This window comes from Micromys minutus, assembly GCF_963924665.1.
Source record: "Micromys minutus genome assembly, chromosome: 27".
Taxonomy (NCBI): domain Eukaryota; kingdom Metazoa; phylum Chordata; class Mammalia; order Rodentia; family Muridae; genus Micromys; species Micromys minutus.
In genome coordinates, this window is record NC_137962.1 from 37,901,640 (window position 1) to 37,920,581 (window position 18,942).

Sequence of the window (18,942 nt, forward strand, 5' to 3'; positions counted from 1 at the left end):
TCTCCTCCTCTATCATTCCCAATGGGTTCTGGGGATAGTTGGGTCTTCAGGCTTGGTAGCAGGCCCTTTCACCTTCTGATCTGTCCCACTGGCCCTTGAGTGTATTTTAAAACTAAAAAACTATGTTAAGTGTTGTCAATGCTTTTTAATGCATCTTCTGAGGTGATTATGTGTTTTAAAAATCCTTTTATCCTGTGAATATGCTCTATGACCTTGATTTTCTGCGTTCTTAGCATAAATCAGATTTAATCATGGCGTGCATCTTACTTTTTAAGTGTTTATTTTAGATTAGGTTTTGGGCTTAATGATGAAATTGGAGAACTCTTCATGAGTTTTTATCCTGCTGTGCTTGATTCATTCAGAAATTTTTATACAAATCAACTTCCATGAAGATTAAGTTTTTATTTATTTGATTGGGGTCTCACCGTTTTACTGTGCAGCCCAGGCTCAAATCCACATTCTTCCTGCCTCTGCTTCCTGAATCACAAAATTTATTAATTTTTGCAAAGTAAAACAATGCTAATTAAAATGTGCAGGTTTCCCCTTGAACATTCCAGAGCAGCAGTTTTATCACTGGACTGAGAACTGTGTAAAGCAGTCTAGTTCCTGCTCTAAAGAGCTCGTGAGCTGTTCTTTCTTCCTGTCTGGAAAGGTACACAATTACAACTATCCAGACAGGCCTGTTGTGCTTTCACTCCAGCTTTTCTGTGAACACGGGTATGAGCACATTAAACCGTCTTCAGGACGTGTTTCAGGTTCTCTAACACTTGAGCTTAGGATCAAATATGCCAGCCGAGTACAACACTGCAGGCTCCCCAGGGACTGTTCATCACCAGTACAGCAAGAAAACCTCAGGTCAGAGCTGACTTGTCCGCAGGGGCATCATGCACTGATCTGTTTACTTTGGAAGGGACACTGGCACACATCACATTAGTTAATTGAATATTTACTAATAAATGAAAATAATGATATTGGAGGATATTACTTTATCTTTTACATACCTCCCCTTTTGCATTTATTTTCCAGGGAATGTTGTATTGTAGAAGAGATGATCTTGGCGTAGTTCAGTTTATGTTGTAGTGTGCCTCTTCGAGGGTGGTGTTATCGATGGGTATCTAGTCAAGAGTTTGGCTCCCAACCTGTCTTTGTGTCTTTATCTCGTTAGGTTGCTCTGTCAACTACTTTGGCTGCCTCCCACAAAGTTTAATAAGTTGAGTTTTCATTTCCCTACTCTTTATTCTTTAACTCATGTATTATTCAAAGGTGTGTTGTTTAATTGCCAAATATTTTTGGATTTCTAGCTATCTTTTTACTGATGTCTAGAATAATTCTTCTGTGGTCTGAAAACAGATACTGTATGATTTTATATTCTTCTGAATGTATTCATGTGTGCCTTGGCTTAGAATGTGGCCTGTCTTGGTGAGAGTTCTGTGTGCACTTGATGAGAATGAAGTAGCCTATAAATGTCTAGTGCATTAGCTTTTACTCTGTGGGTTTCGAGGCTCTCGTTAGATGTGTAGACACTAAGGACTGTATGTCTCCTCAGAGAATGACACCTATGTTGCTACGCAGTACCCTTCTTACCATGGATGACTTTCCTTGGTCTGACTTCTGCTGTGTCTGAGATTAATTATGCTTGCTATAGATGCTCATACTTTCTCTTGATTAGTGTTAGTGTGGTATATATTTATAGATTTAATTATTTTTAAATCATGGGGCAAGAGTCTTTGAAGAGGCTATTCATAGACACTTAGTTTTTCTTTTACTCCCCCCCCCCATGTATGTGTACTGAGGCCAGGGGAGGGCATCAGTATCCTCTTCTTTCAGTCTCTGCCTTATTCCTTTGAGCCAGGGTCTCTCTGAATGTAGGGTTTATGTTTTTCAGCTCGGCTAGTAGTGAGCCAGCCCACTGATCTTCCCATCTCTGTTTTTCACAGTGCTGGGACATAGGCTTGTCACGTGGATGGTGGGATCTGAATTCAGGTCCTTGTGGTTGTTCCACAATTGGTCTTTAGCCATTAATCCATCTCTGTTGCTAGGATATGTAAGACTTTTTTTTCTGGAACAGCTGTATCAGGCCTAGCTCATCTTCTCCCTGACTCCTAAAAAGTGTGTCTCACATTAGTACTCAGACCAGCATCCAACTTGCTGTCCTCTGTCTTAGTCTGCCCAGTATTGTCTACTACAAGTGAAAGCCACTGTACCCAGCTTCTCCACTTACTTTTAGTTCTTAGTGTGTTTCTAAATTTAAAGTAAGCTTCTTACAGACAACATTTAGTAGGATCTTGTCTCTTTCTGTCCTTTAATAGATGACTTATCTCACTGCTACTCGAACTTATTTCTGATAGTGGGATTAATAGCTGCCATTTTTCTCACCGTTTCAACCTGTTGGCCTTGGTTTTTGTCCCCTCCCTCCCTTTCCTTCTTTTACTGTTGCTTAAATATAAGGCCTGGAGTACACCAACTATCTGCCTCTGTGAGTTTGACTGGCAGTTTTATATGATCTCTTTTTCTCTTCTCTGCTGTGTCAGTTCTGCATCCTTTTCATTCATCTTTGTGCACCTTGGAGTAGCATATGTGTACAGCCAGTTCGGGCAAGCTGTTAAATAACTGTATGCCATGATTTGGTTAATTATTTGAGAGGGTGGGTTCCTAGTCAGTGGCACTATTAGGGAGTAGGTGGTGGACCTTTCAAGAGGTAGAGCCTAGTAATACGCCATTGATGGCACAATTTTGAGGAGGATATATGAGACCCTAGTCCCTTTCTCTTCTCTTTCATATTTAACCATGAGGTGAACAGTTGGGTTATTTTTGTTTGTTTGTTTAAAAAAAAAACACACATTCTACCTTATTGTAGGCTCTAAAGCAGCAGGACCAATCAGTCATCATGGCCTGAAACTTCTAATAGCAAGACCCCAAATAAACCTGTCCTCTGTTTAAGCTGGTCTGTGTTATAGCTAGGGAGATCTGACTAGTGTACAATACACAACCTCATGGGTAACACTAGTATCTTATAATAAAAAAATAATTCTGCTTTTTCTTTCTCATACCTTATATTATCGCCATCAGCCATTTTCCAACAGACTCTCACATAGCCAGGCTTCCTCTGAATTCACCCTGTAGCCAAGAATGACACTGGACTTCTGAGCCTCCTGCACACACCTCCCAAGTACTGCTGGGATTACAGGTATGCACCAGCAGGCCAGGTTTCCAAAGTACTTGAGTTGGTACGTAGGGCTCCCTATGTGCTAGGCAACACCTTACCAACTGAGCTATATCCCAGCCCTGGTGTTAGTTAATATTCTAAAAAAAAAAAAAAAAAAAAAAAAAAACCTGCTGTGAGATTCATAAAGAATAAGGAAAAGAAAGATTTTTGTTTTCCCTTTACTTACACCAACTGTGATGCTTTCTTCTTTCATGAAGATCTGTTTCTAGCCTTTGCTGTTTTACGTCTTATTAAAGAAGTTCTTTGAACATTCCCTTCCAGACAAGAACTGTGACAGCAGATCCCCAAGTTTTAGTTGGAGAAACTATTTCCCCTTCTCATTCAAAGGGCATTTCACAAGGTACAGAATTCTAGCCTGGTGGTTTCTCTTGCATCAATTTTAATGTTTCTCTTGGTTTTCTCCCCATTTGCATGTTTTCTGAGATGGTGAATATGATTCTTGTCTTTGTTCCTTTATAGGGAAGGCTTTTCACCCGTCTGGCCTCTTTCTTTCCCTTTGCATTTCTGGGACTTGAAACGTATATAAATAAGCCTGGGTCCTTTTCTGAGCTAGCCTGGACCGCAGCCTGGCATAATCTGGGAGCAGTTCTCAGTGGCTACAGCTCCACATATTTGATCTGTTAGGTTTTTCCCCTCCCTCTCTTCAGTCCCCACCAACATCCACTACATCATGGCTGTCCCGCAGGTGTGGATATTCCACTGTGTTTCTTTTCATGCGTTTCTCTCTGGGTTTCTACTGAGATGTTCTCAAACTGGAGGGTTCTTTGCCCAGTCACATCCTGACTAAAGGTGCCTTTTGGCGTTTTTTCATCTTCATGTTTTTCTTTTAGTTCCTGTAGCTTTTCCACCCCCTCTGCCTGTGCCGCTTCTCTACCACCGCTCGCTGCCCTGCCACCCCTGAGTGCCGTCCACATCTCAGCCATGGCGGTTTCAAGGCGATTCCAGCATCCCGGCCAGGATTATTGTACTTTTCATGCTTGCTCTGTCTTCAGACTGAGCTTCTTGCCTTTTAGTCCGTCTTGTAATTCTTCTCCAATCATTGGGCTTGATGAACAGGTGGGAGGGGCTGTGGGAAAAAGGCTTTTTTACAGTGGTGTGGTAAGGAGAGGAGGCAGTGAGAATGTGGTAATCTTGAGGCTAGGTCTGTTTTAGTGAGCCTGTACTACTGGGACGAACATCACCTGTGCTTTCTGCTTACCCTACCTGCCCCTCTTCAGTGGTGGGACAGCTGGAGTAGATTGGAGTTGGGTATTTCTCTTCTCCCAGGTTGGTGAGGCTCAGCATAGCCTATCAGATTAGTGCTAGTTAACACATTTCTCTGAGGGTAGAGCTTAAGAAATGTAGAGTACAGTACTCTGGTCTATTTTAAACCCAGTTCTAACCTCATCTCTCCCACAACAGAGAGAACTGGGATATTTATAAGTGAACATCACCACAAGTGCACAGATGTAGGAAAAGCATAGGGCCTGTAGGGTTTGGACGACCCATAGCTTGAGGCTCCTACTGGGCACCTTAGAACATATCCTATGGGTAAGGGCTTCTGCTGGGAATATCATCACTAACAGAGATAATCGCTAAAGCTCAGAGGGACGTACCGCTGCACAGCATTAAACTAAACTAGATTTAAATTGAACACAATTAGAACTCATGTATCCTGACCCGACTTGGTCATATTCTGTCACTATACTAAACAGCCTCTCATAACCACGCCTGTAAAATACTTTAACAAGGTTACACTGAACTTCTAGAACGTGCTTAATTAAAATTGTTTAGAAAACTTAGGAATGTGAAACGTTGTCATCCCATTAAATCATACACTTAGACAAATATGGTTTTCTTTTGTTTTTTTAAGACAGGGTTTCTTAGTGTAACCAGCCCCGGCTGTCCTGGACTTCCTTTGTAGACCAGGCCAGCCTCAAACTCAGATCCACCTGGGTCTGCCTCCTAAGTGTTGGCATTAAAGGCACACACCAGGATGCTCTGTGATATTCTTCTAAAGCTGGATTTTTGAAAATATGTTTATTATAGGTTGTTAAGTGGCTTTTTATTCTGAACTAAGTTGTGAAATTGCAGTTGCTTCTATTTACATAGGCCATTTTTGCATGTATCCACATATTTAAATTAAAGGCATATTTCAAAAATGGACACATTTTCAAAGAACAAAATTTCAGTGTTATTAGAAGGCTATGTTAAGCCATTTTCCTGGAAGTAGCATACTTCGGTACATTGCTATGTTGGCTTTATAGGGCCATTCTCTGAGGAAACAAGGAGGCTCATATTCATGCTCATGGCTGGTTTGCACAGGGTGCTTCTGCTTCTCTGTCCTGTCTCCAAAAGTGATGGGCCATGCCAATAACTTATTCACCCACCACACTTTAAACAAACTAAAGCCCTCAATCACAACTGAACATTAAAGCACAGAAGCAAGTACTCTAGAAACATAATGTTTATTTATATTTATACTTAGACTCAGGCTATAAATGACTAAAATCTCTTGTGGGGATTGGATTCGGATTCCCAAAGAAGGAAGAAAACACCAGGTATTTGATTTCTTAAGGATTCAGACAGAGAAGGAACACAGACAGTGTGGGCAGAGGAAGAGGCAGAACCAAGAGTGTATTCTTTCCAAGCAACTGTAAGTAACTCAAAAGACCTGAGCTATTTACACAAAGTTTAAGGAAAGAAAGAAAATTAACCCTTTTCTTTTAAGATAGGGTATTTCTACATAGCAGAAATAGCAGTCCCTGCCTGCCCTGGGACTCACTACATAGACCCAACTGGCTGTGAACTCACAGAGATCCCTTCCACCTCTGCCTCCTGAGTGCTGGGATTAAAGGCATGCACTACTTACCATACTCAGTGGAAAGATGGCTGGGCTGTTAAAGGCTAGACTCACTACCAAAAATGCAAGAAAAAAAATCTTCTAAACACATGAGTATTTACTTGAGGTGTGATTAGCCAAGTCAAGACTACAAAACCAAACAACTGCAGTTTGGAAGTATTGCTCTTTGTGCAGAAAAGTCTAGACTTGGGGTTGCAGGAGGCTGGCTGCTCTCAGCCCGTATGATGCGGCAGCTAAGCACTGTGGAGGGAAAACTCTAGCTTCAGAGTGGATCGGACTTGGTGTTTTCTCTCCCTCCTCCCTCCTCTTGTCAGACAGCATTAGTCAAAACTTTAATCTGGAAATGTCCGATGTGTGGTTGTGGACTAACAAGTGCAGTTGTAGATGCGCACTGGTGGGCCACTTAACACAGGCTCCCCAAGTATACTTGTAGAGAGCCCCTGTGACAGTCCTTTTCATGAACAAATCATTTCCTTTAACAAACACGTTACAGGTTTTGAGTGTCATGAGCCTGTGGCTTTAAGTTACATCGCTATGCATTTAAGTACAGTTCATTTACTTAACACAGTGGCATGCTTCAGCTGTTAGTTCCCTTCCAACAAATAGAGTTGGACTGATAATTGTGAGAGCAAGAAGACTTGAATCCATTTAAAGCTGAAAGTGACCTTCAACCACCTGCTCAGTCTTCCCACCGTACTCCTTATTTTTTGTGCCCAGCAACGGCAGAAAAGCAAACAGAAAAGAGAGAGGCAGGCGAGGGTTGGCAGCGCTGTGTCAACAGTTACTCACTCTGGATTCTCATCAGATAGTGATGGATCATAGGCCGAGATCAATCAAAGAAATGAGGTGCTCACTGTCATCTTTACAGAGTCTGTGCCCCAACTCACTAACGCTCTACTTTGGGCAGGTTTCTTCATTACCTCATGCGCTCAGGGAGAGCCTGTTGGCATCAGAGATGGGTTTGAGGGTCGGCTGCATAACAAGCTGTCAGTCTTATACTGTTAGGGCCACCCCATCTTTTGTTATCTGCATTTTTTGGACACGTGCTCCCACTGAAGGAGACAGAGCTCAGGGGGAGAGCTCAGTAGGAAGGGTGGTCCTGGATAAGGGATGCAGTTGTCCTCTGCCAGCCCTAGCCCTGTCCCCATGTCCATCATAGTCCTTAGTACACTGGCATTAAGACCTTGATTTACATGCCAATTTCTCTCTCTCTCTCTCTCTCTCTCTCTCTCTCTCTCTCTCTCTCTCTGTGTGTGTGTGTGTGTGTGTGTGTGTGCTGGTGGTGGTGACAATGAGGTCCCTGTATTTGCATCTTTGGTTTTCATGGTGGAGATGTTGAACATTTGAATGACTGACAGTCTGGTTGGGTGGCCAGTGTGCTTCTGTAGGCCCAAAGGGACTGGTGGGCAGGGGAAGTCACCTTTGAAAAATTGTTTCCTTATTTATAATAATAATTCACCATCATAAATAATGATATGAAAAAGAATAAAAGGAAATGGAGGGACTGTTAATCCCATTTTTATTATACAATAAAATGCCAAAGGCAACTAACTTCTATAAAGGAAAGAGGTCACTTAGCTCACAGTTGACTTGGAGGCAGGGTACCAGTACCTCTAGAGAAGACTTCATGGAAGCTGGAGTCACAAAACTGGGAAGAAGAAATCCACCTCAAAGCAGGAAGCCAGAGATTGCTGGGTCTTTTGCGAGAACATGGTCCCAAGTTAACTCAAGCCCTCCCACTAGGCCCACCTCTTAGACACTGCAGCTGCAGTCAGCTATTCCCTGGGAACTAGTGTGAAGCCAGAGCAACACACTAGTTCCCAGGGAACAGCTCAAGCCATATATGAAGTGCAGCAAAGGGGCTGAGGGGGCACGGGTGTTGGGGACTTCTTTTCACCGCTTGCTAATCATGTAGTGCCAGTGACCAAGATTGTTTTATTCTTTGACTTTTTTTTTCCTTCTTTAAATTTGCTGAATTCTTTTCCGCTCAGATTTTACCAAGAACATTTAGGGATTTACTTAATTTAGATTTATCTATTTTAATTAGTTACAAATTTTATAAAAGCTCACCCATACATGGTGAGGAATGATGTAGTGTTAAATAGCACTGACTAGAAATCAGAGAGCCAAGTGGCCAGAACACTTAAATGTTCTAATGTCACAGAGAAGACTTTAAAAATCAGGGCAGGAGCACGGGGCTAAGAGGATCGAGGGCTGGAGATGCAGCTCAGCGGTAGCAGAGTGGTTGCCAGCATGTGTGAGGCCCTGGGTTTGATGCCAGTAACACAAAAAGAAATAATAATAAAACAAGCTCACCTATGCCTGGCCAACCTATGCTATAGAAGATTTGTAGTCTAGAAGATTAAGCAGCTGGTATTTATCAAGTAAAGTCACTCTCCAAAGTCTAAGTAAGTAAGTACGTGTGTGTGTGTGTGTGTGTGTGTGTGTGTGTGTGTGTGTGTGTGTGTGTATGTGTGTGTGTGTGTGTGTATAGTAAAAGTGTCAATAGTGTTTTGCGGAGAGTGCTTGCTGTGCAAATGTGGGGACCTGAGTTCAATCCCTAGTACCCACATTAAAAAAGCTAGGCCTCATGGCACATGCCGATAATCCTGACACTGAAGAGGGACAGGAGGACAATTGCTGGGACTTACTGGCCAGCCAGTCTAGTGTAATCAGTAAACTCCAAGTTAGTGAAAGACCTTGTCTAAAACAACCAGATGTTGGGTACAGGGATGATAGTCATGAGCCATATGCTTGGCCCAAAGAGCACACTGTAAAGCTAGGGTATTTCTATGTGGCGGCAGGAGGACCAGGAGCTCACAGCTGGCCTCAGCAATATAGCAAGTTTTGAGTCTGTCTGGGCTCTGTGAAACCCTGTCTCAAAACAACAAAACAAGAAAACCTAAGAACTCTTGGAAGGCTGACATGAACACTTAAAGGATGTAAGGTGAAGAGAGAGCCACAGCCTCCAGCACCTTGGTTTTATATTCCCTAGGTCGGTGTGCAGGTTAAGATATATTCCTGACACTGTTCTCCCACATGCTCTAGAAAGCTGGACCCAAGGATGCTGAGAGGCAGGGAGACTGGCTTAGCATAGTGCTGCATGATGACCTGGAGCCAAGGTACTAAAGGCACCTGGAAGGGAATTTCTACATTTTCACAGGTGCTGAATTCTTCCTGGTGTGCTGGGTACACGAGGGAGGACACAGAGCCCAAAAGGACACATGGATATGTAGCTCTATGGTTTGATCAGGGAGGAGCTGTTTGGAAACTGAAGCCTCGAGTGAGTTCCTGTTTATGAGTTCTGTTTCTCCTCTTCATTGATTGCTTCCTTCTCCAAGATGCATACCATCTAACTTCTCCCTAGAACCTCCTTCAAGGTGGAGCTAGACAGATCACACTTGATCTGCTATTAATTCTCAGTCCCAACCAAGGCAGTGAAGGTGGACAGGCTACTTGTGGGTCTTCAGCTCAATCGGTTATGTTTCCACTAGGGAAATGAAGGGTCTAAGCCAGTTCAGGCCTTGACCTATTTTCTTTCCCATTTTCTTCTTTTTCTTGAGACACACATTCTCTCTCTCTCTCTCTCTCTCTCTCTCTCTCTCTCTCTCTCTCTCTCTCTCTCTCTCTCCCCCTCCCCCTCCACCTCTCCCTCCATCCCTCCCTCCCTCCCTCCCTCTACCCCCCTCTGTCACACACACAGACACACACACACAAACCCAAGTTTCTCTATGTAGCCCTGGCTTCCTGGTTGTCCTGGAACTCTCTCTGTAAACCAGGCTGGTCTAGAACCTAAAGATCCTCCTGCCTCTGCCTCTCAAGTGCTGGGATTAAAGGCATATGCCACACTGCCTGGCCTCATCTCTCTTTTTCAATTCTATACTAATAGAATTGTAATCTGTCACCTATAATTCCCTATTCTCACTCACAGATGAGGCAACTGCCTTAGCACTTTCTTAGCAAGAAGATAGATGTTCTAATGGGACTCCCATTACTCTACCCAGAAGCACATTTTTGATGGTTGGTGATAATTCTGAGCTAGCTTGAGTTGCCCTATTTTTTCTTAGTGTCTGATTTACAATGTTCCCATTATCCTCTCACAGAATTTTCTGGATGTGTTGTCCAGAGACATTATTCCAGTTCTCTATAGGTGGAGAGAACTTCTCAACCCTACAGAGAAATAGCAATATAAATTGATTGATTTTTTTCAGTGTTTATTCACTGGACCACAGAAGATCAGCTATGTTGATGTGCCATCAGAACTGGGCATCTGTCACAACTCAAGCAGGGAGCTTGGTGAGTCAGAGAGGCAGAAGTATCCCAGCTCTGACCCCACAGCCACATCCAAGGCCTCAAGTCCAGAAGCAACAGCACTGTTAGATTCTAAGATAACCTCTTTATTCTAAATACTGGGCTCCACTGGGTTGACTGACCAGCGCCTACTCTCTGTAAAGAGAAGGGTCAACACAGGAATAACCTTGTTCATGTTTCCAAGCAAAGCCACAGTCAAGCAAGGCCTTGACCTACTCTCAAAAGGTAGAATAGCCAAGAAAGACAGACCAGAAAGCCAGAAGCCCTTCTCAAGCCAAGTGACCCGAGGACTGCTCTTGACAAACAAAACAAAACAAAAGCAAATCAACCACCAAAAAACTTAATTTTGCTCATCTACATGGGCTTAAGCACCTAGAGGAAAGCACAGCAAGAAACTATAGTGATTGGTATGCTCTTTTTAATAGTTCAAGAGAATCTCACTCCACAGACATAGGCTTCACCATCAAAGATGTTACTTAGACAACTATTTCTCACTAATAATTTTCTTTTTTAAAAAATTATTTATATTTATGGGTGTGAGTGTTTTGCCTGCATGTATGTCTGTATTCCATGTGTGTGCAGTGTCTACAGAGTCCAAGAGAGATCATCAGCTCCTCTGGAACTGCAGTCACAGCGGATTGATTGTGAGTTGTTATGTGGGTGCTAGAACTCAAACCTGGTTTTCTGGAAGAGTAAGTGCTCTTAACTGCTGAGCCATCTTTCCAGCCCCATAATTCAGAATTTTCTTCCTTCCTTCCATCCGTCCTTCCTTCCTTTCTTCCTTCCTTTCTTTTTAAAAATAGATTTATCTATTTATTTTATGTACATAAGTACACTGTAGCTATCCTCAGACACCAGAAGAGGGCATCTGATCCCATTACACATGGTTGTGAGCCACCGTGAGGTTGCTGGGAATTGAACTCGGGATCTGTGGAAGAGCAGTGCTCTTAACCACTGTGTCATCTCTCTAGCCCCTCAGAATTTTCTTAACAAAGAGAAAGAGAGAGAGAGAGAGAGAGAGAGAGAGAGAGAGAGAGAGAGAGAGAGAGAGAGAGAAAATGCTACCAGATATAGTTCATCTTGACCTGGGCTTAATTCAATACTGTAGCACCTACCTACAGCCAAGAGAGACATGCTTGCTAGTGTCTTAACTTAAAAATCTAATGATTACCTTTGTTCCTCTCCCTCTAAAGAAGCCATCTGGGAGAGACTGTGGTTCTCCTGTTTCTAACAATATTGCTAGGAGTAGGTTTATTGTTACTGACTTTACATGGAGGTTGGTTTTCCCCACTCTTCTTTTGTAGTGTAGGAAATGGAATCTATTGAACCTTGGAATTTTTAAATTAAATTTTGGGGACAGGGGGGCTTGGTGGTGAAGAACACTAAGAACAGCACTCACTGCCGATGCCAAGCCTGATCACCTGGGTTCAACCCCAGATCCCACAGGGTGGACGGAGTAAACTGACTCCTGCAAGCTGTCCTCTGACCTCTGCACTAGTACCATGGCCTTTACTATTCACACAACACATACTCACACCTAATAAGCATAATACATTTGCTATTTTTATTAATTTACCATGTGGATTCTGAGGCTAGAACTCAGGTTGTTAAGCTGACCAGAAGGTCCTTTACCCATTGAGCTTTCTCACCAGTTCTTTTGGAGCCTTTGAAGCAGTCTTCTGTGTAGACCTGGCTGGTTTTGTACTTGTGATCCTCCTGCCTCAGCTTCCTGTGTGCTTATAGGGTTACAAGTGTGTATGAGCAAAAACAATTTTTAAAGTAATATTTTATTAGTTTTTTGAGCACATCATACATGCATACAAAATATTTTTATTTTATTCACACCCTACCCCTTCCCTTAACTCCTCCCAGACACCCTGTAGTTACACTCCCTTTCCAACTCCAGGTCTTTTTTTTTTTTTAATAGCCCACTGGTTCCAGTTCATGCTAAGTGTTGGGTCTTCCACTAGAGTGTCTACCTACAAAAGACCACACACCCTTGGAAAAAAAATGACTCTAAAATGTCTCCCAGGAGCTGTCAACTGTCCATAGCTCCCCAAGTAGGACTCGTGTGTTCCTCCTGCCTCCGTGATGGAATGTTGGCTGGCTGAATCTTATGCAGGTCTTGGTTCAGGCAGCCACAGATGCCGCGAGTTCACAAGTACAGTGGTCCTGTCTCATCCAGAAGGCAGTGTATGATTCAGTTCTCCTGCTCCTCTGCTCCTGGTCTTTCTGTAGTAAGGTGTGATGCTGACATCGTTTACAGTTGAACCTCCATAGGCATGTGTTCTCTGCATGTTGACCAGCTGTGCGTCTGTCCAAAAAGGCTTCTCCCGAGAACTGTACTAATTATGGGCATAGATGAATTAATTTAGAAGGCACTTTGATTCTTTAGTCAGTTTAATAAAATAATAGCCACAGGTTCTCCCCCTGGGGCCTGTGAGCTCCCCAGCCAGGGCTTCGTGGCCATATTTGCAGATCATTTTGATGTGAGGATTCAGGACTTACCTGTAGTACCCAGAACTTGTCCTTCTGAACACTGCTCTTTTACTATTACCTGACTAACTTCTTTGGAAACTTCTGGATGAATACTGGGGCCTTGCCATCTGTCTTTTATGACTTTGAGTTACTTTTGTTCTTGTGTCCTCACTGATGTACTTTGAACACTGTGCTGTTTTTCTCTGTCAGGGCTCTCTCTTCAGCTGCTGAGTCTAAGATGGTGAGGAGGGTGGTTAGCCTCCATTTCGACTGGAGTTTTGTAGCTGAGATGTTTATTTAAGTCTGTGCTATCCTCTGGCCTTATTTCCCTTATGCTCATCTTGAATTTGTTTCAGCCCTTCATGCTCTTATTTACATAGGTGAGCCGTGCATTTCCGTTTGTGTGTGTGTGTGTGTGTGTGTGTGTGTGTGTGTGTGTGTCTGTCTGTCTGTCTGTCTGTCTGTCTATACTCATGTGTGTAGCAGTCAGGACAACTTTTGGTATTCTGTTCTTCCACGTTCCACGTTCTTTGAGGCAGGTCTCTGGTTTCAGTCTCAGCTACTCTGTGCTGGCTGGACCACAGTTTCTGATGATTCTCGTGACTCCTCCCACTTCACTGTAGGAATGCTGGGATTTCAGGTGTGAGCCGCCATGTCTCATCTGGTATGTGGGTTCCAGGGATCAAACTTAGATGTCAGGCTTGGGCAAGAAGCACTTTTACCTTCTGAACCATCTCTCCTGCCCTGTGTTAACTTCTCAATGGCTATTTTAACATCTTTTAAAGAAAAAATGTAAAATCCTACAGAATACTGATTCTGTAGGAGATCCTCTAGAGACACATGGCATTGGAGTGGGACCAGTCTTACTGACTGTGTAGTGTGGGGTAGAGTGACGGCTTCAGACTCATGGACAAGGAGGGCCTTCTACAGCTTCACATGCTCACGTGGCTTTCGTGTTAGTCGCTCAGTTTTATCTACTCTGTTCCTAGCTGGGCTTCAGTACAGGCCTTACCAAAGTGGTTTGGAGTTTGAGCCCTGTAGTAGAAGTCAGGTGTTGCAGACCCAGGCTACGGCCAATAGGTGGGTTAACCTAGTTCCACATGGTATAACTGTGTTGTGCCTGCTTCTAGGTCCATATAAATAACTCTCAGTAGATTTATCCCAGAGAGCACTGAGTGCCTTTGTCCCCTCTCACTTCCTTTTCATAAACACAGACCCTCACCTCCAAGGGCGATCTCTGATACTTAAGTGGTTCAGGTCCTCACCACCAGATCAAGAGAGCCCAGCAGCCCTGTGGCTCCAGCCATACATGTGGCTTTCTTTGTATGTCTCTGTGGAGGGGAGATATATATGTATGTATATCTTGTTTTTGAGGCTGGCAGTGCCTGCTACTGCCAGGTGTTTGGAGCAGAGCAGAAGAGCTCTTTGAAGCATGGCTTTACTGTGCCAACACGACGGATGAGGTTTTGTCTTGTCTGTTTGTTTTTGTAGTTCTGTGGACGGAAGTCAGGACCTAGAGGATCCTAGGCAGGGGCTCCACTAGACACCCTTTCAGCCCCTGACTGAAAGGGGGTTTTGTTTTTTAATAAAAATAACCTGGTCAGAGACGTTAGATCAGTGCCTGTGGGTCGGGACTTCTTTGTGGGGGTGTCACATATCAGCTATTCACATTATGGTTCATAACGGTAGCAAATTTACAGTTATGAAGTAGCAACAAAATAACCTCATGGCTGGGGGTCACCACAACACGAGGAACTGTATTGAAGGGTCACAGCATTAGGAAGGTTGAAAAACCACTGATGTAGAGGCGTCTCACTTTCTTCCTGGCCCTGCCCTCTTTAGGCCTCTTAGAAGGTAGATTGGAAGGAAGATTAATAGGTAAATAACTAGCTACTATAGGCAACAAACCCTCTGAACTGAGGGAGATGGAGAGGGAGGATAGAGTTAGTGGGTATGGTTGGTAGACCTGATATCCAAGTGGGGGAGGGGCATTGTATGTTTATATTCTCTACTTAAGAGTGGAAGTAAAATTCACTACAAAAGGAATACAGCAAGAAGAGGGGATGTGGGTAGGACTGCTATTTAGGAAGAAGACAGGGTGTTAACATATCTTCTGAGTGTTGTTGAAGGCAGACACGTCTCTTAGCACACACATTCTTCTATAATAGACCTGAATGCCCAGGACCTCCGAGTCTCTCCTTCCCCAGCATTTGGAAAACAGTCCTTGACATGCGTCTCCATTTCACACACTCCTTAAATGTCCTGGAGACAAATAAGTATAGTTCTGACCTTTGTGGGTGTTGGAGGAAAGGCCATCTATCAAATGGGCAGCTTCAAACTGTGGGACAACTCTAAAGGACTCAGGTAAGGTGCTCTCTGAGTGGCTGGAAGGAGGGTCTGGCCAGGTCTGAGGCTCAGGTCTGTGTACCCTCCTCACTAAGACTCCCATGACAGCACCCCACATTCATGTCCAGCATGTCACCCTTCTGTACTTTCTTTGGAAAACTTGTTTTGGCTTGAAATCAACCCATCAATACTCCCTGGGTGTTTCACCCAACAGACCCCGAGTGCCCACGTATACTTGTCCCCTTTTCTTGCTGTGTCCTCAGTGCTTAGAACACTCCCTCAGCTGCTGAGGAATGATTCAGTGACTGCAGAAGCAGCCATGCTTGGACACGGGTCTCTTGCACAGCTGATCTAGAGACCTTGTCTCCTTGTCTCTTACCGTGTGTTTGAGAGGGCCCCGGTTGGCCTTCTGCTTGGCCCTCCTTCTTTCATGTTGTTAGGTTTCAGACCCAGGAAAGGGGCGGAGGTGCACATTTTACATATCAGAGAAGACCTGGCCTCCATGTTCTCCCAGTGTCCCTCAGTCCCTACCTGGCATACTCCACTCCCAACCCTGAACTTTCCTGTCCAGGGGCTGAACTGCCCTTCCCCCAGAGGCTCTTTCCTATACAATCCAGACATTTTGGGTTCTCCCTCTCTTCTTCTTTCCCCTTTTCCTTTTCTCTGCACCGCACTTTCTCTCTTTTTCTTCCCCTCCCCTCTCTCCTTCCTTGGGACCAGTGAACTTGCCTTCCCCAGAGCAGCTTTCTAATAAACCTGCATTTAATGTACTCTAATCTGGCCTGAATTTGCTGATTTCACCAGCAGAGAAATAATTTTCCACCTACTGATCTTGCCCCCATTCTCCGTTATTATTATTTTTATGTGTTTATTATTATTTTGTCATATTTTGTGCTTTTCTCTTAAAATATTTATTATCTTTACTTTTTGTGTGTTTTGCCTGCTCGATGTGTGTATATTGTGTGCATGCCTGGAGTTCACAGAGGCCAGAGGAAAGTGCTGGATCCCCTGGAAGAGCAGCCAGTACTTTTAACCGCCAAGCCATCTGAAGCCCTGCACTGTGCTTTCCACCGGAGGCTGTGTATTGTAGCCCCAACCCTCTGACATAGCAGCACACGTGACTGCTTCAAACCGTGTCAGTCAGCCATCCACATGGATTCCTTCATTTAGAGGAAGGGGACGGAGTCCTCAGACTGGAGTGAAACTTAGTTCAGAAAATCTGAATTCCACCCCTGCCCTATTCCTTTCTTCTTTCAGGTAGAAAGCTGTTGCCCTTTCAGTACTGTTAGGGTTTTATGCTTCATCTTTCTTCAGGATTTTTCAGAAGCACATTGCTTAGAAGTGAATGGCTGCTCTTGTTATGTATTTATCTCCCCCTTGAAACAGACTTAGGGGCTCTTCTTGGCTTTTCTTACTTTGCACTGTGGTCCTTTAGAGTAGCCCCGGCTGAGACAGAGGGCAGCAGAATGGTAGTTCGGGGAGTCAGGCAGAGCAAAATGAGATGCCCACTCCTGGGCGAGTTCTTCCTTGTTGTGGGCAGAATGCAGTACCTGGCCTTCCTGGAGCTGCTTCTGTTCCCTTGGGGGAGTCAGATGCTCCAAGGAGGAGGCTCCCACCAGGACAACCAGCTTACTGTTTGCTTGTGCTGCTTGCTACTTGGAGCAAGTGAGCTTCTTCTACATCTCACCAATCCCCACAGACTCTAAGTCGAATGTTCCAATTCTAGCCCATGATTTCTAGTTTCTAATTGGGGGTATTGCAGGAGGCTATTTTAAGCCAAGCAACTTTCTCAGGCAGCTAAGTTGTAAATTGGCTCCCAGCATCTTCCAGCAATCTGCTTCATTTACACCATAGCAAGGAGAACATTTGAAACTTTTTGATAATGTTTCTTTCTTAATTCATTCACTCAGTAAATATTTATCGAATATATGTTATGTGCCATCAGTGTTTGCAATGCGACTCCTCTCACGGGGTTTATGTTCTGAGGGAGGAGGCAAACAACAAGAGAGCACACAGGTGACAGCGGTCAGTGGCAGATGCCACAGGAAGAAACAAATCAGGACAAGAGGTAGACTGATGAGGTGGGGCCTCTTCAGAGTGCGGCAGGAGGAGGAAGTGGTGTCTGAGGAGAGATGGAGGGTTCCTGCAGGAAGCAACGGCTGCCTGAGTTTCTGTGTTGTTGATAAGAAGCTCAGGCTGCAGGATGAGGTACCTGAGGGGGAAGGGAAGCAGGACACAGTTTTGTTTTGTTCTTTTGTTTGTTTTGTTTTTATCTCCAAATCTAAATGGTGTCCCTGCTGTCAGGGAAAGACCAAGCCTCACAATATCCTCAAGAGCTCCAGCAGACTTCTGCTTTCATATGACACCCGAGGGGGCCCAACACACAGTGGGCCTTTTCAGTTAGGACTGTGAAGTGTCCACCAGAAACTAGGGATGTTTAGAACAGGGTTTCAAGAAAATATAAAGGAACTTTGGGAGGAAGAAGTGGCTAAGAGACGAGACTGGAGAAAGTAACCTTTGTGTGCCTGCTCGCCTATCTGTGCCGGAGAGACAGGTGCCTTCCTCATTTCCTCTCCGCCTTAGTTTTTGAGATAGGGTCTCACTGAACCCACAGCTTGCCGATTTGGTTAGATTGTCTGGTCAGTGAGTCTTTGGGTCCTCCTGTCTAGGTTCCTCTGCATGGAGGCTGTAGGCACAGGCGGCCACTCCTAGATTTTAGGTGGGTTCTGAGGATCTGGACAAGGGTTCTCCTGCTCCCAGAGCGAGCCGTTACCCACTGAGCCATCTCCCCGTGCGCAAGCCTTCTTTGTGTGCTGGTGTTAGTTGTTTTATTGCAGCATATGGATGGCTTGCCAAAGAAAAATCCAATAATGCATTTAAAATGAAAAGTGTAATGCCAGGTAAGACACAGCTCCATCACGTGCTGATGATGTGTTTGCTCAGTGGGCACAGAGAGGAGGCGTCACCGACAGTCTTCTTGTCTCTTCACTTTGCTACATTGACCCTTCTCCTTAATTTTCTGTAGAATAAAAGGAACAGTGTAGTTTTAACCATTTTTTTCCGTTTTAAAGCAAACTCTTGGGTGTCTTTCAGGTCGCTATGTCCGGGAGAGGTCTAAGCAGGTCATAACCCTGCTGATGGATGAGCAGCTGCTGTACAAAGAGAGGGAAGTGGCGACTTGGACGAGGCAGCGGACCTCCTACTCCATGTCACTTCCCAGCAGATTACCTGCCGCAGGGAACTCACCTGCAGCCTGTGCTTCCGTCCTCATCCCGGAAAGCCTGACCTCGGAGAAGAGCCAATCGCAGGACTGCAAGACTGCAGGTCTCCATAGTAAAAGTGCGTACTGTAAACAGCAGCTAACACAGGAGAGGTGTCCACTGAGGACAGCTAGAAACACAAAACACCAGCTTCCCCCAAATTCCCAACACCACACCAGCAGGACTGTCCCACTATTAGCTCCATCCTGCCGGGAGCAGAGATGAAGGAGGTATTCAGTAGATAGACAGTTGGATGGAAGCTTTCAGAATGCGATGTTTCTGAATTCACATAAAATAGTTTTCAGTTAAAAACTGTTAGCCTGGTGGCTATTGTTTTTGGCGTCTTCGTTGTCAGCTTAATATTTTTTTCTAACTGGACTATGAAGGAGGCTGACTTTCTGGGAGTTGGGGACTGGGTATGTGAGCATGCTTTTAAAATATGGTGAAGATTCTAACATAATTTAAATATTTTTCTAGCA

General features: G+C 44.2%; 1 protein-coding gene across 1 annotated transcript in view; it reads left to right on the forward strand.

Annotated features, from left to right (window-relative positions):
• ENTHD1 (ENTH domain containing 1) overlaps positions 1 to 18,942 on the forward strand; it is a gene marked incomplete at both ends in the record, with an annotated part of 97,437 nt that overhangs the window by 6,211 nt on the left and 72,284 nt on the right. Inside the window, one exon of the mRNA XM_080939074.1 lies at positions 18,297 to 18,542. Within this exon, the coding sequence (XP_080795200.1) occupies positions 18,297 to 18,542 (246 nt within the window). The remainder of the gene's footprint in view (positions 1 to 18,296; positions 18,543 to 18,942) is intronic.